Source organism: Tachypleus tridentatus, chromosome 1 (assembly GCF_004210375.1).
Source record: "Tachypleus tridentatus isolate NWPU-2018 chromosome 1, ASM421037v1, whole genome shotgun sequence".
Taxonomy (NCBI): Eukaryota; Metazoa; Arthropoda; class Merostomata; order Xiphosura; family Limulidae; genus Tachypleus; species Tachypleus tridentatus.
The window spans coordinates 37,745,824-37,773,303 of record NC_134825.1 but is presented as its reverse complement, the minus strand read 5'-3'; the positions used below and the strand labels follow the sequence as shown (position 1 = coordinate 37,773,303).

The window sequence follows — 27,480 nt, the reverse complement described above, 5'->3', positions numbered from 1 at the left end:
CTATGGAAAATTGCATCTGACCTAAATCCATCCTTACTAAACTAAACATACATCAGGTTGTAAAAGTAGATACATACTAAGCTCAATACTCTCTCCAGAAGGAACAGAACCGCCTATCCAATCAACTCCGTAAAGGGGTCGGGTTAACGTCTCTCCAACATTCCATCTGATTGCTTTTTCAGCGCCGTATTTAGAACTTTTGTTTGTTTGTTTTTCTCGAGCTGACAAATGTGAAGTCATTTAAGAAAACTAATTTAAGCTCTTCTAGAGAAATAGCTACTACAACTTATTCTTGTGTAGGTAATAAAATAAATTATGCATTTTGCTTTGAATAGTCAGATTGACATAACGAAGAATAAATTGATCTGATTAAAAGAAAAATACAAAGTTCTTAAAAGAAAGAGAGGATTTTTATAATATACTTGCTCTATATTAAGTTAACAAAGAACGATTTATCAGTATAAAGAAAATTATTTTATATATAGAACATAGCAAGTGTCACAAAAGACCGTTTGTCTGTCTTTTTTTGAAACCTGAACGAGACAGGCCAATGTTCTGTTGAGACAGGTAGTATATTCTATACATAAAACAATTTGTGTTATGCTGATAAACCATTGTTACCAGTTTACCGTGGGTCTAACTTACTGTGCTCCCGTGCACAAGTATAATTCTTCTACTACCCAAAGAAATGTGTTTTTAATTATAACAAAGTACTTTTAAGATCTTAAGTAACATGAACAATTTTCAAATAAAATAGTTAAAGAACTCAATAAACTGTCTGCTTATAATTGATTATGATCTCTGCTGTGGCACTTCACTAGATATCGTTAACAAAACTGACACTCAATCAAAACCAAAACCATTTCTACTTTTACGAGGATAATTCTGTTTGCTTTGTTATCACTGGAAAACAATACATTTTATGAAACGTGTCTCTTTGGAATTAATAAGATAATTAGAAACTCACCACTTTACATATTCCAAAATGAATGATGAATATTATTGCGTATTTAAACTTTACTACGTTTCGCTCCACAGTGGCACAGCGGTATATCTAGGCTCTTACAACGCTTGAAACCGGGTTTCAATACCCGTGGTGGGCGGAACATAGATAGCCCATTGTATAGCTTTGTACTTAATTTTAAAACAAACGTGCAATTCACCCCACATAGAGGCAATTGTGATAACAAAAGGTGTTTTCGAACAAGATTAAAAAATAAATGAAACCTTGCATATTTCCACAAAAATGCATAGAGTATGGTCTTCAGTATGACTTTCACTACTGACCACAAGTCAAAAGTATACAACATCCAACGTTCACACACACACACAAACTGCATTGATAACCCTGTCCTTTATACTTTTGAACTTCCAAACTTTGGTTAAGGGCTACTTTGACCTGTGACCTTACTTCATACAAAAAGGCATCACTTAGTGTTTGAGCAATATTTCATACTTTTATTGTATTTAGTTGAAATTCCAGTCATATGTTTTAATTTGTGGGTTAATGTCTGTATAAACAAAGAAGAGCTCCATTAAGAACGAGCCAGCGATAATTTTTCAAAGGAGCGATAAAAGAAAATTAAAAACCTAACAATCCTTTCAACAAATTTTAAAGCATTCAAATATAGACGAATTGTTTTTCAGCAAATTTATCAGGCGGTGCTCTTTGAGCTTATTCATTAGAGATTGAGAAATAACAGATTTTAAGTATCAACTCATATTATTTTTGTATATAATGTACCTAGAAATAAAACTGCATTGTCAGGACTTTTGTTAGTGAATAACAAAAGGCGTCATAAAATAAAAATGAAGAGCTAAAAAATTTGTAACATTCAATTAATGCCAGGTGGCCTCGTAAATATCTGGTACACTGAGAAAATTTTAAACACATGGCATTGTTAAAATATTTTTGTTTAAAGCTAAACAAAACAGTTTTAAAAAAACTCTTTAAAATGGAAGAAACAAAAATGCTAATTCTTTTTTATTACAATGTATTGTTTCACTTTAGGCCAACCGAGATTCTAACTTCGCTCATAGTAACGACAGGCTGTTATTAAATCGATGTTGGCATTTTAAGATTACATTATAATTATATTAAACTGAATACTGTTTTTCCTTTGCGATGTATTGCTACTCTCCTTAGCTAATTGTTACATTTTTTTCAGTTTAATTAGCTAATTCACAATCACACACACAATACTATATATATTGAGAGCACAACTTGGATGATTTCTTCAGTACAAAATAAACAGGATTTGGAACCTTAACCCCGTAGTTTTAGAAACCGTCTTTGATGTTCTCTGTATTACGACTATATCATAAATCTTAAGATTAGTAAAGAGATTATAAACAATTAGGTGACTTGTAACATAAATGTAGCTAAAATTTATATATGTAAAAACGGCTCGTTTGGGTTGAGAAAATATTTTACGTAGAGGAACGAACAACGTTTCGACCTTCTTCGGTCGTCGTCAGGTTCGAAAAAGGTCGAAACGATGTTCGCTCCTCTACGTAAAATATTTTCTCAACCCAAACGAGCCGTTTTTACGTATATATTTTTCTCTGCAAGTGGGTTTTCTCGACATCACTGTAGTTAAATTTGTTAGATGCGTTTACTCAGAAGCTGTTGTTTTATACGCAGTGAGACACTCGCGTCATCTGACATTAGGCAACAAAATGTGCACGCCGCGGTAAAAAAGTTTGATAAGTTCAACGTTTTTATTTAATTTTTTGTGTAAAAAACAACAAAAATCTATTTCTTGTGTAAGTGGGAAAACGGTTGTCAGTAATTTCTTTTATTTCAGAATGTAAACTTTTATTTGGTTTTAGATTAAAAACAGTATTTGCTGAATATTTTTATTGTCTTCAAGAACAGATTGAACAAAATCATTTTAAAATATAATAATACAATCATGAATTACAATGCTCCAAAAATAAATATTTGGACATTTATTTTACTGTTGTTTTTTTTTTAAATAGCTGATATGAGTGACATTGGAGGGGTCATTGGATGCAAACCTTAATTGTATTTTGATGGCCACAGAATATTAGGGCTGCCTAAACCGTTGAACATGGTGTTATAATTTCATATTCGTAATCTCTTTCTTTGGCTAATCTTTGTTTCTAAAACAAAGCCATGCTGGACCATTTGTTGTGTCTATCGCGTGGAATCGAACCACGAATTTTGCCTTTGCAAATCTGCAAATTTGCTGATGTTCCATTGGAGGACCATTTAACTAATATCGTTGTTCAATTTGGCATAAATCATACAACGGAATTTCATTGGCTCGAATGTTATGGGTTTAAAACCTGATCCCTTTCCAATGGAAAATTCCTGGCGATTTCTATGACCTAACGTTTAATTTAGACTGGATTATGTTTGGCTTAGTGGTTGGCATGTCTGATTGTAAATCCGAGGGTCCATGGTTCATATCCCATTGTCATTGGTGGTTACAAGAGTGAATATTAAATTCCATTATTAGAGTAACTTACGATTTGAAGGGTAATGCTGCTGACCACCTGCTTTCTCTCTAGTTTGCTCACCAGTGGCTCAGCAGTAAATCTGAAGACTCACAACACTTAAATCCCAAGTTTCGTTACCCGTGAAGAACACAGCACAGATAGCTCATTGTAGCAGTGTGCTTAATAAGAAACAGCAAAACAATAATCTCTAGTCTATTAGTTTGACATCAGGGACTGCCTGCGCAGATAGCCCTTGTGTAGCTTTATCTAAATAAATTTAAGCAATTATATTGTAGGCAAAATTATTTGGTAATTTTGACCTTTTGAAGGAAAATAAAAACATTTATATTTCTCTATAAAGAGTAAGATTCTAAACTATAGCGTTGTTGGATTTTTCTCTCTCATTGGTTGGAGGAAAATGGTGTGAGGTTTGTTGCATCAAGTGTTGCTACGCATTGCTTCGCTTCCCCCCACTAGTTGTAATTTATAAGAGTGTTCCACATTTGTTCTTCCTTTCTTGGGTATATCGTGGAAGGAACTTGTGTACACTTGACTTGCGTTGTTTTCCAGACAGAGTTATTTTTTACTGCATACTGTTGTCTATGGTATGTGAAAGGCTTCTGCCACTGAATTTTGAATTCGTGAATTATCATCTGTTCCAAGACGCTTACGGTGGTTGGTATATGACTTGCTCAGATCTTTTTCTGAATAGAATGCGTCCCCAAATCGATCCATACTTCATTATTTTCCTTTGCTATAAAATCCAAAGATATCCCTGTCATTGAAATTCTAAATTACCAATCTGAACATATCTTTATGATCTGAATCTATAAATATTATACGTTGAAAAGGTTTCTTAGCTTGTAACGAATCCTTTGCTATTTGCGAAAACCAAACACTGCCGAATTGAGTCTTTCATGCAAACAGTTCAACCGTAACTTTATCAACTGTAGTTCTCATGTGATACACAGATCTGCATATTGTTCTATTACGATAATCTTCTGTACTTTTTGTAATAGATTATAGTAATAAGTATGTGTATATATATATATATATATATATATTAGTTTGTTATAACCGAAAAGAAGCCAAAACCAAAATAAAAAAAAAAATACCGCACTAATTGAAAGAATCCCAGGGTACGAGCTATAATGTGGTATTGAAAATGTAGCCTACGTTTTGGAGGTGACTACGTAAGCAGGACCCACATTAAGATGGAAACACATCGTCTATCAGTCTCAACCTACATTAACCAATCTGACATAAAGAAATAAAATAAAGTAAAAAATAGCAATAGAATAAAAATAAAAATAATAGCTATAGAAATAAGGAGAGCGAAATGTTGGTGCTCAAGCCTACAACGTCCCACATTTATATCCCCTTCATATGTTGTATACATGTAACGATGTAGTTGTTTAAGAAAAACTATTTACGCTCTAGTAGTTAACAAGTACTTTAGTCTCGTATAATATTATTAGTTAAGAATTAAAGGTTCAATGGTACTTCAAAACTTATTTAGGTGTCACACCATATATCTGTTTCTCTGTCTGTATTAAATTTTGTAGTTTTTTTCTTTTCTGTTTTAGAACCTTGACAGTAATTTTTAGATCATTTTACAGAACGATATTTATTTGTTATTAAGCAAAAAGCTACACCATGAGCTATCTGTCTCAGCCCACAGCAGATATCAAATCCTGATTAATATCGCTATTAGCCTTCAGACTTGCCGCTTATTTAAATGAAATGCCACACAACAATGTTGTGACGCAGCGAAAGCTAAAACGTAAATTCCAATAAAAAGTTTCATTCGAGAAACAGTTGCTTATTAAAACTGCCAACGAATTTCATCATTATGCTAAAAGGTAAGTGATTAGAGAATAGAGTGAAGAAGTTACATACACGTTACAGGAAGAAGAAACATTTTAAACTGAAGAAAATAAACCAATAAATGGGTGGTTTAGTTCATTCCATTACTGAGATGAAAACGATCGTGTTTACCAGTTAATGGTAGTTACCGAACTACAAAACTCCGCCAGCACAGGAAATGTTTCCAGGTTGCTTTTGTTTGACATGAATAACTAAGTCTTTTACTACATCATATTTTGTAGGATTCAGAAAACCTGATCTCACTTTATTAAGCAACGTTTCTTCAATGAAGGAAAAGGTATTGTTTTTTTACAGTGTATCAAAGCAGGTTGGAATGGGAAGTCGAATTGAGGTACATCAACAATGGAAAACACTAATATTTTGATAGCAGAAATATCAGCTACAGTTTCAATCATATATGGTGCAAACATCAAGTCGAATCTGGGCAGAACAGTTGCAGATTTGATAGAAATATAATACGAGAGCTGTTCAAAAAATACGCGGACTGACGTCATAAAACAAAATGTACTTTATTTAGAAGTTACAGGTCTGGGACCCCTTCAAAGTACTCTCCTCCCCAACGCACACACTTATCCCAACGGTGTTTCCACTTGTTGAAACAGTCCTGGTACGCTTCTTTTGTAATGTCCTCCAGCTCCTTCGTAGCATTTGCCTTAATCTCGGGAATCGTCTCAAATCTTCTTCCTTTCAATGGTCTTTTGAGTTTGGGGAACAAGAAAAAATCGCAAGGAGCAAGGTCAGGTGAGTAGGGGGGTGGGGAAGAACAGTGATCGAGTGTTTGGCCAAAAACTCACAAGTTCTGAGAGCTGAATTTCGCAGCAACGCGGTGCATCTTCAATTTTTCGGTCAAAATGTCGTGAAAAGATCCAACTGATATCCTACACTCTTCAGCAAGCTCCCTGACAGTCAGACGTCGATTTGCCCGCACCAGGGTGTTGATTTTGTCGACGTGTGGGTCATCAGTTGACGTGGAAGGACGTCCAGGACGCTCATCATCTTCAATGGACTGTCGACCATCCTTAAAACGTTCATGCCACTTCAAACATGCCGTACGATTCATAGCAACATCACCGTAAGCCGTGTTAAGCATAGCAAAAGATTCAGTCGCAGATTTTTCAAGTTTAACACAAAATTTCACAGCAAGTCATTGCTCCTTCAGGTCATTCATTCTGAAATCCGTCAAACGAAAAAATCGCACTTCACGTAAAACCTCGTAGCTCTGAGGCACATCTGCAATCGGGAAATGGCGTCGTAATCAGCTGATTTGTGCGAACCTAGCGACACCAAGCGGATTCCCCTGGAACCAACTGGAGCCGCGCAATTCAAACAGTCCGCGTATTTTTTGAACAGACCTCGTAATACTAATTTGTTTCTTTTTTTTGTTAAGCACAAAGTTATAAAATCAGCTATCTGTGATCTGCCCACGCCAGTAAAGAAACCTGATTTTTAGAGTTATAAACCTACAAAGTTACCATTAAACCACCAAGAGACTGCCAACTAGTACATGAACATGAGAAACTGCAATAAAAAAAAGAGCGCGTGCAGCAAATAACAGTAACTATAAGCTCGAGTAATCATCAGTGAAGAATGTACACAAGTGAAAGAATGTTTGGAGTGGTTCTCACATTTGTGTCCCAGAACCACGACTTCTATGAACAATGACAGTGAAAGCAGACATTAGTTTTCTACTAGTAGGATTAATGGTGGTTACAGCATAAACAAATATTTCGGTGATGCTTATTAATGCCAAAATAACAAAAATAGTGAGTTAAAACATTTTAACTGAAACCTAATTATCAAAGGAACAAAGTGTAACGAAGAACGTTAAGTTCATATAAAATAGTTATATATATATATATATATATATATATATATCCCGTAACACAGTACGAAAATACACTATTGTATCGTATTTTGTTTATAATTTATTGCCCCCAGTGTCATAACGGCATGTTTGCGGTTTTACCATAAATACAAAATACAAAGACGTATGCACTATATCTTGCAATTTGATACACATGTGGGCACATGCTTGCGTATGTTTGTAATCACTAATGAGTCGTGACAATTTTTATTATTTAGTTATGATCCCTTCCCTCATCAGTGGCACAGCAGAATGTCTGGGGACTTTTGAAGCTAGAAACCGGGTTTCGATACTCGTGGTGGACAGAGCACAAATGTCCCTTTCTGTAGCTTTGTGCTTAATAAGAACATAATTATTTTTTATTTATTTTATTCTTTTAATAAACGAGAAGTGAGAAAGCGCCTTAAAGAGCAGTATATTATAAAACAAATAAAATAAATGGATGTTTTGTAAACAAAAAACAAAAAAAAAACTGAAGCGATTTTGATACAAGAGATATTTCTGATTTTGCATAAAATCGCTCGTATGACAGTTGGAATAATTTTGATTATATAAAAAGTGATTCAGAGTTTATTCTGAGCATAGAAGAAAAACACGAAGGATTTACAATATTTAAAGCACGTGTCCAGCAATCAAACACGTTTACGAAAATTTCTCTTTATAAAAGACGAGCATATAATATGGGTTATCAACCTTGTACTAATGTTTGTTTCTCGTTAAGCTACAAAATGGGCTATCTTTGGTCTGCCTTTCGCGGATATTAAAACTTGAATTTTAGAGTTATAGTTCTCAGACGTACCGCGGAGCCACTGAAGGTCCTGTAAACCTCTCTAAGACGAATCAGAACACCACAAAAAAAAATTATTTTATTTTCAAACGAATGAAATACAGGTGTTATAATCAAAGTACCAGAAGCACATTAAGGTATCCAAGATTCACAAGAGGCAGAAACGGATTCATTACTGCAATCGAGAGGCTGGGAAAGAGAATAAACTAATTTATAACAAAATACTGAATAATAAACTTTTCGTTTAAAATAAACAAAAAAACAACAACAACAAAGTTTTCATCATAATGAAATATAAAGTCTTCATTAGTTGTTTCAATCAACTAGTTTCGATAACGTAGTTACCACATGATGTTGTTTGCGGTACCGAAATTTGTCAGTTGAAACAACTGGTAAGGAATTTATATTTCATTATGCCATAACGTCATTGTTGACTTAATTTTAATATACAGTAGAACGATAAGCCTATAAAGAAATTATGAAATTAAGATTTTTTTCTTTTAAATTGTTCTCATACAGCCTATCACGTCTAAAACAGAGAAGTTTGTGCGTTAAATACAAAGCGAACCAAAATCACGATTAACATCTCAAACTGAGATCAATGCAAATAATATCAATCAATTGATGTATTAGTTTAAGTTGCTCCAGACAATGGACAAGCGACTGACTAAATATATTCTATCTGGACGTACAACACTTATGTTATGAGAAATTTGTTAATAGCAAATTACATTAAGGTTTAGACCCCTATATCGAGAACTTAAAATTCTCATAAGGGCAATATGTAAACCAGAAGCAGCAAGACAAAAATGAGCAGGTAAATTCTCTAAAACAATAAGTCAGAGATAAAGCTGTTTACTTGGCTTGTAAACCGAAAGAATGCCACGCGATTATGTTCAGAGATAATTTCAATTGTAAAATAAACTTTATTAATCCGTAAATCAAGGAATTCAAAATATTTCTTCAAACATAATTCAAACAACTTAATATTTTTCAAACTCTCAAAGGGCTCGACGTGAACAGGTGCTTAAGGCACTCGACTCGTAATCCGAGGGTTGCTAGTTCGAATTCTAGTCACACCAACATGCTCCCACTTTCAGACCTGTGAGCGTTATAATGGTACGGTCAATCCCACTATTCGTTGGTAAAAGAGTATCTCAAGAGTTGGTAGTAGATGGTGATGACTAGCTGCCTTCCCTCTAGTCTTATACTGCTAAATTTGGACGCAGATAGCCGTCGTGCAACTTTGCGTGAAATTAAAAACAACAAAAAACAACTATCAATATAAAAGCGCTACCTCGTATTGATTATCACTAAGAAGTGGCTTACATTTTGGTTCTACAGATTCTTCAGAATACTACTGGTTATACTGTTTGCCATCGAGAAGAAAGCACAAGTTCAACATAATAGAACATAGCACAAATATTAAGCATTATCTGAGACCAGTATTTATTGTGTATAAATGTATTTAAAATAGGAAGATCATGTAATTATTTTTTGAGACAAAGAATAGGGATTACTTGTATATATTATATATGTGTGTGAAGGAAGTTTAAATTTCAAACACAAAATGTGATTCTTAGAAAAACACAACAAACTAAATATCTATATTTGCGGGAAGTTTTAAATAAATTAGCGAATTACAAACACAGTTTTAAATGGAAATTATTGTACTTAATTTTTTTTAATTTTGTGTGTGTGTGCAGAAAAAACTGCTATTTACTCAGTTAAGGACTCAGTTTGGTTTTACGGCAGTGCTGTGGACTTCATAGCTTGCGAATTGAATTCGAATCCATATGATAGCTCAAAATATTTCCCGCACGTTGATCTTTAGTGCGTTATAAGAGTGACAGATAGTCTCTTAGCGTGAATAGTAGGTTATAGAATGCTGTTGAATGATTACTAGCCAGTATTAGTGATGATCGAAGTCTTAGTAGCTTTATCGTAAATACAAAATACAAACACGTTTTGTTTTATTCATTCAGAAGATAATATTATATGGAATTTTCACTATGGGAATGCTTGTAGCAACAGATAAGATAGCATCCCGTCACATGCTCACTTCTTCCTCAGAAGGAGATAATGTTAAATAGACTTGAATCTCGCAAAAGATCCAAGTTGTTCAGGAATAATGTTGAAATCCCAACATTGGTTTTCTGCATCTATGAAGGAAGTATTATTTAACAAAAAGGTTCGAATTCTGTGTAGGGTTATATAAGATTAACATAAAATAGCTAAAATCATAAAACAGATGTCTTAGAGGTTCCCTAATGTCCAATATCGAACATGTGTGAATTTATTAAAGCAAGTTTCTTTAAGTTGTTTCTATGAGTTTTATAGTCTACCAGGATTTATCCGACGAATTTATTCAGTTGCTGGATTACTTTTTCATGGACAGAAGATACTGTCTTCTTTTTTTATTCTTTAGTAAATATTAAATTATTTGTTTGTTAAATGTTTCATTGAGAAACTTTGTAGGAATAATGAAAATCGATATTTTAGTCAGTTTTATTTTTTTAATAACCTTATCAATAATATCCTATTTAATATCCTATTAAACAAACTAATGTGCTTTGCTGGGAAAACAAAGTACCATTATACGAAAGCTTATTCTATTTTAACAGTGTACACAAAAACATGATTGATACAGTTGTGTTTTTGCAGAAATATTACACGTATTGAGTAGTTGTGTACTGGATTATGTTGAGCATATTAAATGTTTCGTTAAGATTTGGAAAAATAAATACAAAATTTAAATATCGTCACTAGAATTGTTATAAGTGTATGATAATTCTTAGACACAAATAACTTAAGATCCTTAGAAACTCTAGTTATGTTTTGTGTGAAAGCAATATAATCACTTAGACACACAAGTTATAATGCAAAAGCTGTTGACAAATAACTGCCTTCTAGTGCCATTTTAAAAATGATTAACCATCACAGTACAACTCGATCCAGTTGCTTAAATCCTGTTAAAGTAGGTCAGTCGTGGGTAATGCGTCAAAACGCACACACGACATCTGCTATGCAAAACACGTGAACACGTGGTTTGATTCAACGTTTTTGTAGTGATAAGACACGTAAATACGCAGCTGTGCATGGAAATGATCATCACTATGATTTTCCACAGTCGTGTTTCTGCATCCCACTTTGAACATTAGCAGGTGGTTTAAATGACATTTATGTTTCAGGTTATCAACGTAATGCACTTTCCAGCACATTCCTCAAGTGTGAGCTTATGTAACTGACTTATATTTAAACAGAATTGTAAGAAAGAAATATCTCGAAATTGTTCAGTTGTGAAACGAGCAAGCGAGTCAGAAAGGAAATCTTATCAGATTTAATCACGGCCTGAGATGAGAAACAAATTACATTTTATGATCTTTTGCAGTAACATACATTTAGTCAGGATGTGCTGTGTTACCATTATTTCATGAACTGATAACTTACAATTTATGTAAATAAAAAATTGTTGGATAGGGTAAAACATTCCTGCTAGATAGAGTAGAACATTCCTTTCTATGTGCTTCTCCAGCGGCACAGCGATATGTCCGTGAAAGGCAGAGCACAGATCGCCCATTGTGTAGCTTTGTGCTTAATTCCACACAACAAACCTTCCTATTTAGAAATTTAACAGAAAAAGGTTTTGTAAGTGTAATGTTTCTGTCTGTTATTTGAACAACCAGAAAAAAACCTTTGTATGCTATATTAATAAAAAAAAAACACGCGAGTTATAGTAAAACGTAAAAACATTTAGCTGTTAAGCCTTTCAGAAATACTCATCAAAATAACTCTTTTATAGAGGTCTTGCACTGTTAGTCCATGACGTTACAAAACATTCTGTTTCATTCAACGCCGCTATATCAATAACAGTCCTTATAAATACAAGAACTGGTAAGGCTTTAAATGCTGTCAGTGGCTAAAACGTCGCTATTCGTTTTATCGATACATCTTACTTTATTAGTATCCGCTTATATGGTTTACATTATTGTATATTGGAAGTCAAATTTATCATTTTCACTTAAGGCAAATGAAAGCTCTAGACGTCCAATATGGCGGAGTAAACTATAAACCACGTGAATTTTTGGCTTCAGTACGACGCCTTTAAGTCCTGTCAAAACCATAATTGTAAGAAATAAACAAGGAATACCTTTTTTCATTACGCTTACTTCTGAATAAACAAAAATTAACTCTTTATTATAAAGTCTAACACCGCCTAAAATTTAGATTTTAAATAGCTATGACTTACGCCTAACAAGTTGGTTGTATTAAACAGATAATCTAATTTTGAAGCACTTAATATGTTTACTCGGACACTGTAGTAATGCGTTTTCCGAGTTTCTTCACATACACATTTTTCGTTCTACAAAGAAAAATACTATTTATCTGTAAAACACAATCTACACAATGGGCAGCATATATGGTATGGTTAATACCCACTTATTGATGGAGGAGATAAGTTTTGGGAGAATATAACCATTCACTATTGTTACCTGTCACTGAACATGAACTCTCCAGTGGCACAGCGGTGTGTTTACGGACTTACAACGCTAAAAATGAGGTTTCAATACTTATGATGGGCAGAGCACAGACAGCCCACTATGTAGCGTTGTGATTAACTACAAACAACCAAACGTGTTTAGTGCTTCAGCAACCTTATCTGTTGAAAATCATAACTTAAAAAAAACAACATTATTACTATTGTCGAATGTTAAAGTTTGATTATAACATTGCGTTAATTGTTGTTTGTTTTCAATATCTTAATAACAAACAAAAACAAGAGACCATTAATTATTAAATCATAGTATATTGTTTGTTATCAGATATTCACACGAATGTAGTTTTGATGAATCTTCTTTTCTTTAATAGTTGGCATTATTAACAAGGCATTAGAAACCTTTACGTCTGGGCTAATTCATTGTTATTATGTTTAATTTTTATTTTATTTTTATTTGACATTTGAGATTTTTATACCAATTTAGAATAGAAAACTCTCAACACAAAACCTAAACTGGGTGGATGAAATTCTCCATGATGCTGGCTTTGTGCTCTACGAGAATCAAGCCCCAAACTTAGTATTATAAACCCTCTAGCCTACCACTGAAACATCCATGGACAAAAGTGAACATAGACATCACTTAAATGGCAATATTTTTTTATCGAGAAATCGCTAAAATCTTTATGCGTCCAGCCCGGCATGGCCTGGTGGGTTAAGGTGTTCGACTCGTAATCTGAGGGTCGCGGGTTCGAATCCTCCTCACACGAAACATGCTCGCTCTTTCAGCCGTGGTGGCGTTCTAATGTATCGGTGAATCCTACTATTCGTTGGTAAAAGAGTAGCCCAAGAGTTGGCGGTGGGCGGTGATGACTAGCTGCCTTCCCTCTAGTCTTACATTGCTAAATTAGGGACGGCTAGCACAGATATCCCTCGTGTAACTTTGCGCGAAATTCAAAACAAACTAAACACCTTATGTGTCTTGCATGTAATAGGTTTTAATATTTATAAACAATGGATATATAAACAAAAAAGCATTTTATTAAATCTAAAATATGTTAACTAACACTACTGTTTCTCTTACTATAATTTGTACGTTAATAACAGGTTTTACGATTGTGTTGTTTTTGCTTGAACACATCCCTAGCGGCTCAACGTTAAATTTCAGGCTTACGATATTAAAAGTTGGGTTTCAATACAAGTGGTCAGCGACAGATAGTTTGTTATCTAGCTTTATACATAAATAACAACCAAATAAATATCTTTGAATTTTTCGCAAAGATGCTCGAAAGCAATCTGCAGTAGAAATCCCTAATTTAGAAGTGATAGACTAGATGGAAAGCAATCAACACCACAAATCGTGAAATTTTGAACTACTCTAATCGGATAGTGTTATTGACCTTCGTATTTTAATGCTTCCAAGGCTGAAAGGTGATAGTAGTCGAACCCGAGACTCGTAGGTTGCGAGTCGAACGTCTTAACTATTGGGTCATGTCAGCCATTCTTTCCTTGACTTAGAAGTTTTGAATTGTTGTAGGTTCATATTTTTGCTAACGATAAAATTTAAGGTGCAAATAAATCTAATTTACATAAAAGGTAAAACATCTTCAGGTTTTCAGACGTATTTGTAAAGATAATTTCTCCGACCGCCTTGATTCATAACGTAACTAAAAATGCAAATTATTATATATTGAAAATCAGAATTTCTAAACCATTTGCAGAAGATTATTTCAACTTTAAGAAGCCATTTTTGTGTATGTTAATAATATGGCGAGATCTCGCAGTTACAAGTCGTGGCATGACAGAATTTTTATATTTGACAAACAGCGAATTCCCAAATATTAGAGAATGAAATGCAGTTATATATAAGAAAATTTATTTAACAGGTATTTCCGAGGAAGGCTATAAGGATATTCGTAAAGCAGGATGGTTAAATGATGTAAAGTCGAAGGAAGTATACATAATTCCAAAAAAAAGCGAAATTCAAAATGAAGCGTTTATGATAACAATGTGTCACGAAACTACGCCCCATGTGAAGGATATGGTTATAAAAAAGAAACCCCTGACACAAAAAGCAATTTCAGTGGAGCTGAGTACCAACTAGTATCGTTAAAAAGATAAAGCAATGGAACTACATTCTACATTTTGTGGCTACACATACTACTGTATTTAGGAAGTAACCAACATTAACAGTATACGCTTTTCGTCGTGCGCGGGAGGGAAAGAGGTGGATAAGGTACGTTTTAGGGTAGCTTCAATTTCTGTAAGCTGACCCTGAAAATTATAAATAAAAATTTGAAGTTGCCGAAGGCTCACAAGCTGCTGGCCTCGAAATTTGCTTTTGTGAGAGTAATGGCCGAAGAAACTGGAACCACAGCAATATCAATTGGTCACGTATGTATTAAGCCATATAATACAATTCAAATATATATATATACTATCATGTCTTGGTTTGCTAAAACGCGTTCTTGAACACAGACATCTGCGTATGGTGAAATTTTGTCAAAATGTGTGGTTGGTTTGAGATTAACAACACATGTCGAACAATAGTATGTACTCATAGTCTTCCGATCATGATGATGGAGCGAATTCCAAGGGTAGCACGAATCTTGGAGCATGGTTCTTGTTTGCTTTTGTTTTGTTGTTTTTTTATTTCGCGCAAGGCTAATCGAGGGCTATCTAATCTAGCAGGGTAAGACTAGAGGGAAGGCAGCTAGCCATCATCACCCACCGCTAACTCTTGGGCTACTCTTTTACCAACGAATAGTGGGATTGACCGTCATATTATAACGCCCCTACGGCTGAAAGGGCGAGCATGTTTGGTGCGACCGGGATTCGAACCCGCGACCCTCAGATTACGAGTCGAACGCCTTAATACACTTGGCCATGCCGGGCCAGCATGGTTCTTATAAAGTGAGATTAACCTACATATTAGACCCTCAGTTGCTTGGTTGGCTTGATATTAATATAACTTTACTACGAAATGTCATTCTTCGCTAGTTAAGACGTTCTACCTTCTGAGAATTATTGCCTCATAAATGATTCTATAACACTTTAACCTGATATAGTAGTGAATTAAAAGCCTCTTAAATAGCGTCATACAACAAGCAAGGCATAGTAAACATACTGTTACATACACTCTTCTTAGTGAAGCTAAACTATAACCGTAAAAAAATGATCCAATGTAATGTCAAATATTTATTACCATCAAATGTCATGCTCAGCCAGCTTAAGGCGTTCTACATGCACTGTCTTTCTACAACTGTTTTTCGTTTAGTTTTGTAACAATGGGTTCTCTTTCCACTTAAAAATGTACAAATATTTAAAAATATAAATTCTTGTCCAACGATTTTTCAAATAACTACTGTCTTACGTTATGGTATTACTATTATTATTATTTTAGTGTTTCCAGCGTTTATTAGTTAGAAACAGGTGTCGTGATATAAACTAGTTTTGTTTTTCAAGTACCTCAAATAAGCTAACTTAGAATTAATAATGAATGTTTGAGCCAATTGCTTCTATACCGATTTATTATTAAAAATTTCAATTTAAGGCAAAATAAAAGATATTTCATTTTTTAGATGTATTTGTAAATATATTTTCTCTGATCACCTTGATTCGTAAGTCCTTAAGTTTTTGGAAGGAGTATCAAAAAAGGAAGCAATTAATAATTTCATTATTATTAATAATATATACTTTTATTTATAAAAGTATCGCATCTCTCAGCCCAAGCAATATATAACGTGTTTAGCCAAAGGAAAAATGCTTTAAAACTACTTTTGAGGTGAATGTGGGCTTTCGGTATACACTCAGTGGTGTATACAGTTTTAAAAACAAATTTGAACGTATAGCGTGTTCAAGTGTATAAAATACGAGGAAATGTAAGTCTTACTAGGAGTAACAAAAATGTTTTGTTTTTAACTTGAGGTTTTGAAACTTTGTTCTTACATATCACTAAGTACAGTAGTTCTTAGTACGTACGGATGGGCTGAGAAAAAATGGCTGTATCATTCAATCTATTGCTCTATGATGCTTACAAATAACTGCTAAAGTTTTATAACCTTTATTGAGCACCTAATTGTCATTATTGAGTGTTTCTTAACTTGTGAGACTCCAAGTATCATCAAAAAAGAGATGCTAATGTGGAGAACTTGGAACAAGCTAAAGAACCAAAGTGTTATTTTTTTTCTCTTCTTTTATATGCATTTTTGTGCGAAAAATAATAAAAAGTAAAAATACTTCTTAGCAGGAAGTTCAGTTCGTAAACATATATTATTTCCATGTTTCGTAACTAATATTTTCATTCATAGTTGCTAGATGGCAGCACAAAACGTTCTTATATAATGATCGTTTGTGACTTTCACTCACTAACATGATACATATTAAAAATTTCAAAAAAGATAAATAAATAAGGAAAGAAAAACCTATATTACTCAATATCTCAAGGAAAATCAAGTATTTATGCAAACGTTAGAACTGTATACATGTTATTGATGTTTGAGTTAAAATACACCAGTTTCTTAATTTTCAAAGCAGTACATTATATAATGGTCTAATTTCTTTAACTTGTCAGTGAGGCTGACCCTTGCATTTGTGTGTGTATGCGTTGTATCATACCTTATGGTCTGATATCTGTAAGATGTCATCGCTATTAATCAACATGACCCTAACATGCAGCAAGTTTGAATAATGCTGGAAGGCATGGGTTCTATAATATCCCTTTAAAATCGGTCCATTTCAGCTTCTCGGGCCCTCAGTGTAATCCAAAATTACAGAAACTGACAAAACTAATATGGTATTAACAGTACATATTACCAATAAATTATAAAATTAAAACAGACTTTCACCTATCAACTCACTTCATTAAAGTTGTTTCAAAAATGAGTAGAAATAATAAAGATATTCAGTACCCATTAAGTATTGTGTAGAGATGGAAATGCCAGAAATGTATAGAAACAAGATTTGGATGAATACACAAACCCATAAAAAATAATTAAATAAGTAGCCAAATCATTCCAAGAATAACTTTTATTGAATTCCTAGCAGTTGCATTAATTCAGGTTTGAGTAAAACCATTTACATTGAATAATGCTATACATGTTTACATTAAATGAAAACCATAAACTTGTAAGAGTGACATAGGATTCATCCCTATGGAGAACAGGCCAGGTGGTTAAGACACTCGACTCTTAATCTGAGAGTCGGGGTTCGAATCCTCGTCGTACCAAGCATGCTCGCCCTTTCAGCCGTGGGGGCGTCATTATGTGACGGTCAATCCCACTACTCATTGGTAAAAGAGTAGCTCAAAAGTTAGTGGTGGGTGGTGATGTTTAGCTACCTTCCCCCTAGTCTTACACTGCTAAAAATTAGAGACGGCTAGCGCAGATGGCCCTCGTATAGCTTTGCGCGAAATTCAAACAAACAAACAGTGGAGGACAACTGTTCGTTAATGTGAATTATTTCTTTAAAGGTATATGTTTATACGTGTATAACGTGAACGATAGAAAAACCCGATAACCGCAAAATTAGATTTTTTTGCTCTGTTTTTACAGAGCTATAATTTATCACAAAACATTCATGAACAATACCTCTTTGCTCCTTGATAAGAAAATGATAATTTTGGGGATGTGCCTGGAAGTTGTTACAGCTCTTGACAAATAACCATTTTTCCTGAATGTTGAAAATATTAAGTAGAAATTAAACAACTTTTACATATTGTCAATTTCACCTCATATTTTTTAACAGAAAATAATGGACTCGCGAACCGTAACTGAGAGCAGTAAACATAAGAGGGTTAAGCTATTTTTAATAACATAAAAAAATAATAACTGTTAGGGAGGATTATTCTACTGCTTTCTCGTACATCATGATGTATATATGCACTTCAGAAACAATTACAGTATTTTATGACAACATCAAAACCATTTTATGAGGTTCGATGGCACGAAACCTTCATTTTATCAGACATAACTCTAGCAAGCCGCTTGTTTGCCCTTGGAACTGTTGTTGAATAACAGCCAGTATGTGCAACGTAGTAATTATTTGAATAATCAACTTTGGAGATGCCATTATGAACAATTTTGTTAGTTGGACAAGTTTAAGTTTTGTTTTTGTCATGCAATCGCGTTTATCGCTCATTTTATATAAATAGGGTGCATCGACCACTAAAGATTGGCAGCATGTGATAAAACTAGTATTGTAATTAACTTCCTGGATTTCCAATCGCAAGAACGTCAACTTTGAAAGCCTAATATGTTGTTTCAATAGATATGATTGAGCTTGAAGTTATGCTTTTATTTAATTTTTATCCTAGATTAATACTCGTAAAATCAAAACCTAAATGTATTTATTAATAAAGAATACAATGTGGTAATACATTTTTATAAACTTTGGACAACTGCGTGAGCAGAAAAATATTAAAGTAGCGGCGCTGACAAACAATGCGATTTAAATGTTGCGTACTGCAGTAAATAGGTTTTTCACAACAGTATCCATTATGTCTAGACATAAACGTGATGGCATTTGCTTTGCAGATTCACATATTTTGGTAATAAGCTAAGTATTAATATATATAACAATGTACACATTAAAAGAACTACTGTTACCATGTAAACAGTTTTTCAAGCGCAAACTGATCTGTGAAATATACATTAAAAATTATCTCTGTAGCTATGAAATTTATCAATGCTCAACTTACATCGCGAAAGACATGTTTTTATTTGTTTTAATTGTTTAATTGTTAACTGTTCTTGTATCGTAAAAGTATGACGATACACTTCGATTATTTTCAAATTTCAAAACAGTTCTGTCTCATTTGAAATGTAATAACAAATTAAACGAAATTTATGTTGAAATCTAAAACTCGGATATATCTATATTCCTGTAAGTATTACAAATATAAGTGAAATAATAAGAGAGAAAGCTGTGTAAGAACATAGGACTTATTTAGCTATGGACTAACGTAAACTTTTCTGGCCCATTTAATCTGGGTGAAAATGACGTCAAACGAAAGAAGAATTTTGGATGTTTATTGATGTCAACGACCTATTCTAAGAAGAAATGGCCTGGTTTTAATTTGTTTAATCTTAAGCTCTGACCGAATTTTGGCTTGTTGTTTGCACTTTGGACATGTACTTAACCATGAAAAATAATAAAAATCAAAGAATGTTTGTTTGTTTTTTTAATTTCGAACAAAGCTACATGAGGGCTATCTGCGCTAGCCGTCCCTAATTTAGTAGCGTAAGACTAGAGAGAAGGCAGCTAGTTATCACCACCCACCGCCAACTTTTGGGCTACTTTTTCACCAACGAATAGTGGAATTGACCGTCACATTATAACAGCCTCATGGCTGAGAGGGCGAGCGTGTTTGGTGTGATGAGAATTCGAACCCGCGACCCTCAGATTACGAGTCGAGTGCCTTAACCACCTGGTCATGCGGAGCCCAAATCGAAGAAGGGCACACTAATGCATAAGAATGAGTGTAGACTTTCTTTTGGAGAGGGGGCATCGAAAAAACAAATGTAATTAGATTTTAGCCAGATAATCATATTCTGTCGAATATCCTTATAAGAGTCACCCAGACTGAAAGTACAGTGACTCATTAGGTACAACAAAGAGTAAAACATTTTGTTTGGAAGAAGGCATTTTGGTCATCCTTTTGTTTCCCAATGATAATGCAACAGTGAAAGCTCTACTTCCACTACCTGAGACATGTTCAATTATTTCATTTTTATTTTATCACAAATAGTGGATAATACAAGTTCCCTATTCCCATTAAAAAAGAAATTATGATAACAAGTTATGAATAAATCGGAAATTTCAATAAATCTCACTGAGCCTGATGCAGAAGTTAATATGAACAAAACTCAGCAGGTATCAATGGACAGTAAATGTAGTGTTAAGTGAAATAAAGAACACCATTAAAAGCATTTTTCCAACTTAAAACAAACTGCGGGTAGCAGAGTGTTGAATTGAGCGGAAAGCTCCAGCAATAACTCTTTCTCAAAACAAAAACAACAAAACTATCTCTAGGTAGAAATTACGTTAAATGAAACGCTTCTGGTTTCAACATTATTATTTTTTGTAAAATCTCATTTCAGGAATAACTCAACCCTATAACACTGAAAGTTTCTGTTCCTTCTGTATCAAACGTTTCATTTTGTTTTCACAGTCGCTCGAATACAAAACAAAACTCTGAGATCAGTTTCACACGAATCTGTTTTTTAAGAAGTGTTTTTAGGTACCTAGAGAGAGAAAGCTTGTTTGTTTTGAATTTCGTTTAAAGCTATACAAGAGCTATCTGCGCTATCCGTTCCTTATTTTGAAGCGAAAAACTCGAGAGAAAACAGCTAGTCATAACCACCCACCGGTAATTATTTGGCTACTTTTTTACCAACGAATAGTAGGACTGACCGTATCATTATTACGCCCCAACGGCTGAAAGGTCGAGCATATTTGGTGTGACGGTAATTCGAACCGGCAGCCCTCATATCGCGAGTTGAGTTCCCTAACCACCTCGTCATGCCGGGCCAAGAGAGAAAGCACTATTCATTGATCTATCTGTTTGCATACATCTATCTTCAAGTATACATTTAAAGAGAGAAAGTACTATTTATCTGTCTATGCATGAGTACATACGTATAAAAAGAGAGAAAACACCGCGCTCTTGTCTGTCTATACCAAACACTTAAAGAGAAAAGCAGTCGCTACGTATTTATATATCTGTATATAAGTGGATATAAGAGAGAAAACACTACTCATCTTACTGTCTCTGCGTAAGTATGGCGGATTTATTATTATAAATTTATTTTAATATCGATATTTTTTCTTTTAACTATATATTTAGAAATGAATATAACTTACACTTTTAAATTTATATTGTAAAATTTCTGGCTATTGAATAAAGTTGTAGAAGATTCTCAAGTGTAAGAATCAACAGTGTACTATATATGTATGTAAATACCAGTATTGTCGTCTAAGCTGAAATATCTAGAATCTCTCCTCTCAAGCTTATAAACCAACACGACACGCCAAGAGACATTATATATATATTGTTGGTTTGCTACGGTTGGTATACTATAAACTTTGAAAGCTATAACTGTGATTAACGCTTATTAATCGGAAAACTATAGATATCTGAACAGAAACGTTTATAGATTTCGAATATTATAAACCGTCTAACTTCATCGGATTAGATCAGACGTTAGTATTTTTACGAAGACATTTTACAGCTTCAACGGTGAAAAACTTGCGTGTAAGCAGCGAAGAGATAGCTGGCTCTCCGTTAAGTGAATTGTGCCTATATCAACTCAGAATTGATTCGCTCATCGTAAACCCTCGATAGGATATCAAGGAAGTTGCGGATCAGATATAAGACTCAATATTGTTCGTAAGATTTAAAAATTTTTGCATATAAGTCATTATTGATAATAGGCCAAGTACTCGACTCGTAATCTGAGGGTCACAGGTTTGAATCCCCGTCGCGCCTAACATGCTCGCCCTTTCACCTATGGGGGCTTTATAAGTGACGGTCAATCCTACTATTCGTTAGTAAAAGAGTAGCCCAAGAGCTGGCGGTGAGTGGTGATAACTAGCTGCCTTCCCTCTAGTATTACACTGCTAAATTAGAGATGGCTAGCGCAGATAGCCCTCGTGTAGCTTTGCGCAAAATTCAAAACCAAACCATTATTGATAATAACTATTGTAATAACCGTTATTATAAATTGTGCTATTGTTTGTGTATTAAAACATATTTATATTAAGAAAGAAAACTGTGTATCAATGTTGTTGGCAAATATAATACATTTGATATATATTAACATTCAAATAACTTCTAAACTAAAATTACAATTTAACTCAGTTTCAGGCTATTTCAAATTGTAACACGTAACATAATAAATCGGAAGCTCATCCGAGATAAATTATAATACGTAACAAAGTATATCTATGTACATAAATAATCTGCAGTCTAAGATGGTATATTCAAGATGAATAACCATAAGATAACTCGAATCTTTTCTTTTTTTACCAAACTGTTTTTTATTTATCAGGCTTTTCTTTATTTAGCCGATTTTGTAGCATCACTAGCTATTCATGAGTGAAAAACTATAAAAAAACCTGATTTTAAAGTAATGAATTTAAGTGTAAAAGGTATATAAAAATACAGATTTTGTTTTTCAATTATTTTTTTAAATTTTATATTTTTATTTTTAAGATATTTTTAAATATACTGTGAATAACTTCTAAAGAAACTTTAAAGTTAATCAAAAGTGTGAGTAAAGAATTTTTAAAAAAATATCTGTAGTTTGTGTAATTTTGTATTATAATGATTTTATCGCTAAAGTTAGAAACATTTCAAAATTGATGTTAATTTAAATACCTTATAATTCGTTTTTGATTTAAAATACTTGTATTAACATGACATATTTTTTAATTTGAATTGTAAAAACCTTAAAAGATTTGAAATACATAAAACTAAAACAATTTTAATCGAAAATAAAACTTTTATATTTCGTAGAGAGGGGAAGACTGAAATAACAGCTTATCACGTAGTGTGTAAATCGTTTAAGATATATTAAAACAATTTGTAGTGTTTATTCATTAGTTCTATAACGTTGTGAACCTTTTATTGTAAAACCAGGGGCCTTTTGAAACTTAATATATGAAAATAGTTTTTTTTATATACTTACAACGTACTCAGAGAGCTGTGTTTAGTAAATATACATTTTTTGTTCCCCATAGTATTTACCACGTAACATACACGTGATTAAAAGTGGAAGATAAAAATTTCATACGTTTCAAATCTGGTTGGTTTTAAGCTGTGTACTCTTAATATAACCTACAAAATATGCAATTCCTCAAATATTTTAAATAATTTCTCAATAATTCCTGAAACAGGGTAATAATATATTAACATACTTCCACTATATCTTTTTGAATGATACGTCCATGATATTAAACAGGGTAACCATATATTAACGTACTCCCACTTTGTTTTATTAAGCACAATGTCCGTGATATTAAACAGAATAATCGCATATTACCATACTTCTACTCTGTCTTGTGAAGTGGACCCACAGTGACACAGCGGACTCGCATTGTTAAAAACCGAATTTCGAAGCCTGTGGTGGGCAGAGCACAGATAGCCCATTGTGTAGCTTTGTGCTTAAGTTGAAACAAACAAACAAACAAATCTTGTTAATTTTCATGGAAAATGTTTTTATTCCAGTCCGAGGAAATCCCCTATTGACAGTGAAAATATTTAAGTTTTCTAAAGATATTCCTCATGGTGGAAAGGGGTTAATCTGAGTTAAGAGCTTATACAAACCTTTTCTAAACCAAAGGTTGTCTAAGGGAAGTATACTCTTTTGTTTGTTTATTTTTTATTTTGGCGCAAAACTACACGACGGCTACCTGCGCTAGTCGTCCCTAATTTAGCAGTGTAAGACCAGAGGGAAGGCAGCTAGTCATCACCACCCATCGCCAACTCTTGGGATACTTTTTTACCAACGAATAGTGGGATTGACTGTCACATTTTAAGGCCCCCACGGCTGAAAGGGCGAGCATGTTTGGTGTGACAGGAATTCGAACCTGCGACCCTCGGGTTACGAGTCGAGTGCCTTAACCATCTGACCATGCTGGGCGTTACTCTTTTCAAATGACAGCCAGAAATATTCTTCAAACTATGTTTCGAGTAGTGAAAAATAATAAGTAATTTTTGTGTATTTTTCAAACAGTCTCTTGGTGAAGTCAGATCATTTGTGGTTTATAAAAGCAGCTAGTTTCTCTAAACGACACGTAAAGTTAGATAGATAGAGATTTATATGGGTAAACGTACGCTACTTTTGTTTCACATATAATAAAACGCCAACGCAAACGAACTTAACAGGGATTTAGTTTAGAGAGAAATAAGTCTGAGGAATTCTCTCCCCACCAGGGGTGGTCAGGAACACCGTGGTTCCTCTTCGTCCCCGCTCATGAAAAATTATTTAATTTTACCTGGAAGTTTTCTTGTAATTTTATTGAGTTGTTTAAGGTGATGAATGAGATGGGGCATTATGAAAATAACGGGTGAGAAAGGGGGGCGATACAGATGCGGCACAAAGGAAAGAGGCCAGGCCGGAGCCCGTCGTCCAAAAAATCCGACGAGACATTATCTCAAACGGCATGATTCGGAGCCGGGCAATATGATGCCTTGGCTGGGATCTAAAGATCCAATTCCTGAAATTTGGATGTGGGGGGAAACGGGAGTGCCCCGAGAAAACCCATTAATATATTTATATTAATGAATAAAAAAATAGCTGTCTAAACTAATACCTTGTATTCACACATTTCTATTGTTACGTTAGGTCGCCTGACGTCATAATAAAGTAATATCGCGTAATTGAGGTTCTTTCTATTCGACATTTAGTTAAACAACTGCAGGTTATATAATAGAGTTGTGTTTAAACGTATAACGTGTATAATATACAAATTAATTAATTAGTTTTAGTTTCACGCTAGTGGATCTTAATTAATACCTTGAATCATAAATTATAAGCGCAGCTGCTGATAAAAATGTTGCACACCATCTTACCTGTTTTCCCAACATTCTTACTACCTAGAACCACCACACGTACGGAGGTCAAATTCGTCATGACAACGTTTTGGTTTCTAACTGCCTGTAGAAGACGCGCAGGGTTTTATTGTCTGATACAAGAGTAAGGAAACAATCCCCTATTATATTACCACTAGTGGAAGCAAACACACAGTCATAATTTGGTTTTCACGCACTTGAAAAGCGACTACCGTTATCAAGTAGACCTATTTACTTCGTCACTCAAAGCGTTTGAAGTTGGAAACAGCTGCAGAGGGCCAGTCAGAACCCGATGTTTGAGTCACTGACTTCTCTAAAGAGTAAGTTTATTTCCAAACAGGTTACTTGTACCTCTGACTGGGCTCAGGACTTTGCTTTCGTCACGTTTTACGAGTATACCCAGCAAAAGTAAATAGAAAAAAAACAACAACAAAAAAACAACGATGGTGGCGCCCTCGTGAGTAACGGTGATATCCGTTGTGTGGTAACAGCTTTAACATTTATATAGTCGAAAAGGAAAAATATATATCAAAATCTCTTGACATGACGTGCTGCTATGTGTTACCGTCTCTTGGCCTACATGGTCACGGTTTATCGCATTCGTAAAGGCAAAGAAAAGCAGATGTTACTTAAAAAGAGAAACAACTGACTTTGAAGTAATGTACTCCTATAATGTTAGGTCAAGCCCTCGATTTTTTGGTGTTTATGAGCGTGTTACAAATTTATTCTGCCACCCTTAAGTTTAAAAGAGGATAAGATCAGAGACTTTCCAGACATAGCTTACATAACTCGAGCCTAACATAAACAAGTTCACACTGAGAGAAAACTTACTAAAGTCATTGCTACTTAGTTTCATTTAAATACAACTTACAAAATATAGTTTATTTCTGAACTACACTATATGCTAGGCACCATAAAATCTAAAAGAATTATTGAGCATTCTAACTAATAATCACACAAATGTAATTTTAATTCACCTGTTTGACAAATTGGCAAATGATTCACTTTCTTAAGTACTTCTGAATGTAAAACAAGCGCTATTTTAAAAGTATATCAACATTTTAAAACGGCCCTTATATGACAAAGATAGATAATAGTTTTACTTTATTTTTAAGTTTTTTTTGAAAAATAAAAATATATTCCAGCCATAGTTTCTTGATGACTATCATGGAGGTTGTAGTTTGGTTTGTTTGTTTATTTGTTTGTTTTAAATTTCACACAAAGCTACTCGAGGGCTATCTGCGATAGCCGTCCTTAATTTCGCAGTGTAAGACTAGAGGGAAGGCAGCTAGTCATCATCACCAACAGCCAACTCTTGGGCTACTCTTTTAATAATGAAAAGTGGGATTGACCGTCACATAATAACGCCCCCACGGCTGAAAGGGTAAGCATGTTTAGTGCGAAGGGGATACGAACCCGTAACCCTCGGATTACGAGTCGAACACTTTAATCCAACTGGCCATGCCGAGCAAGCCAGAGAAAGGGCATCATAAACATGACTCGCTACCGACATAGTTGCTCTTAAAAATACTGAGATTAACCTTTAAACTTACAATACCCCAAAGATGAAAGTTCAGAAAGAATTCAGCAACACCTTACGTCTCGAGCCTTTGGCTTTCAGGTTCACATCTAGGCTCACTAAACTCTAGGCAACGCCAAATTTAAAGTTTGCTCAGAAACAATTATTATGTAATGATAAACTAGACGGTGCTTCACACTCTGGGCTGCACTTTACAACTCCCATTACTAGCTTTATTGTTTTAATATAATTTTGAAAGCAGAAACACTTATCCCTTATTCCTTACAACTCAATAGTTATATAGTTTATAATCTATTCCTGTGTGATATTTAAATACTGTTTCTTATTATTCTAATATACCTGAACTTTAATCATCAATATTATGTCCAAAGCTAAAATATCAGATAAATATAAATTTCAGGAGATTTTTCTTGTTATTATGTTTTCCACATAAGAATTATGCCTTTTATCTAATACTCCATTTCCATTTATAGAAGTATCAGGCGGGCTAGAAAGTTTACTAACCGTAGAAACATTCAATTCGTATTCGATCTAATATTTAGTCAAATAATCAACAATTCAACAGTTCTAAGCTCTTACTGTTCAGTTATTTTCAGCCAGCACGCAGAAAATGACATGTTTACTTTCTTAAAGCGAAATCTAACTTTACTTCAAGAATTTGAGTGCCTGCTAAGAAACAACAAAAACAAAACACCAACGGAAAGTATCTCTGGTTTTTTTCAAGTTCTTCTGAAGTGTTTATGTATTCTGTATTTCCGGCATCGATCTTGCGATGTCATCAATGAAAGATCGGTTAAGCAGAAATAAAAATATAATGTCAGTTTCGTAATTTAACCATGAATGTAATTAACATAGAAAAACAACATAA

General features: G+C 34.0%; 1 protein-coding gene across 1 annotated transcript in view; it reads right to left on the bottom strand.

The window, feature by feature from the left end:
- LOC143246339 (ras-related and estrogen-regulated growth inhibitor-like) overlaps positions 1 to 25,462 on the bottom strand; it is a 34,787-nt gene extending 9,325 nt beyond the window's left edge. Inside the window, exon 1 of the mRNA XM_076492898.1 lies at positions 25,073 to 25,462. Coding sequence (XP_076349013.1) covers positions 25,073 to 25,133 — 61 coding nt within the window. The 5' untranslated portion in view covers positions 25,134 to 25,462. The remainder of the gene's footprint in view (positions 1 to 25,072) is intronic.
- Positions 25,463 to 27,480: the final 2,018 nt, after the last annotated feature.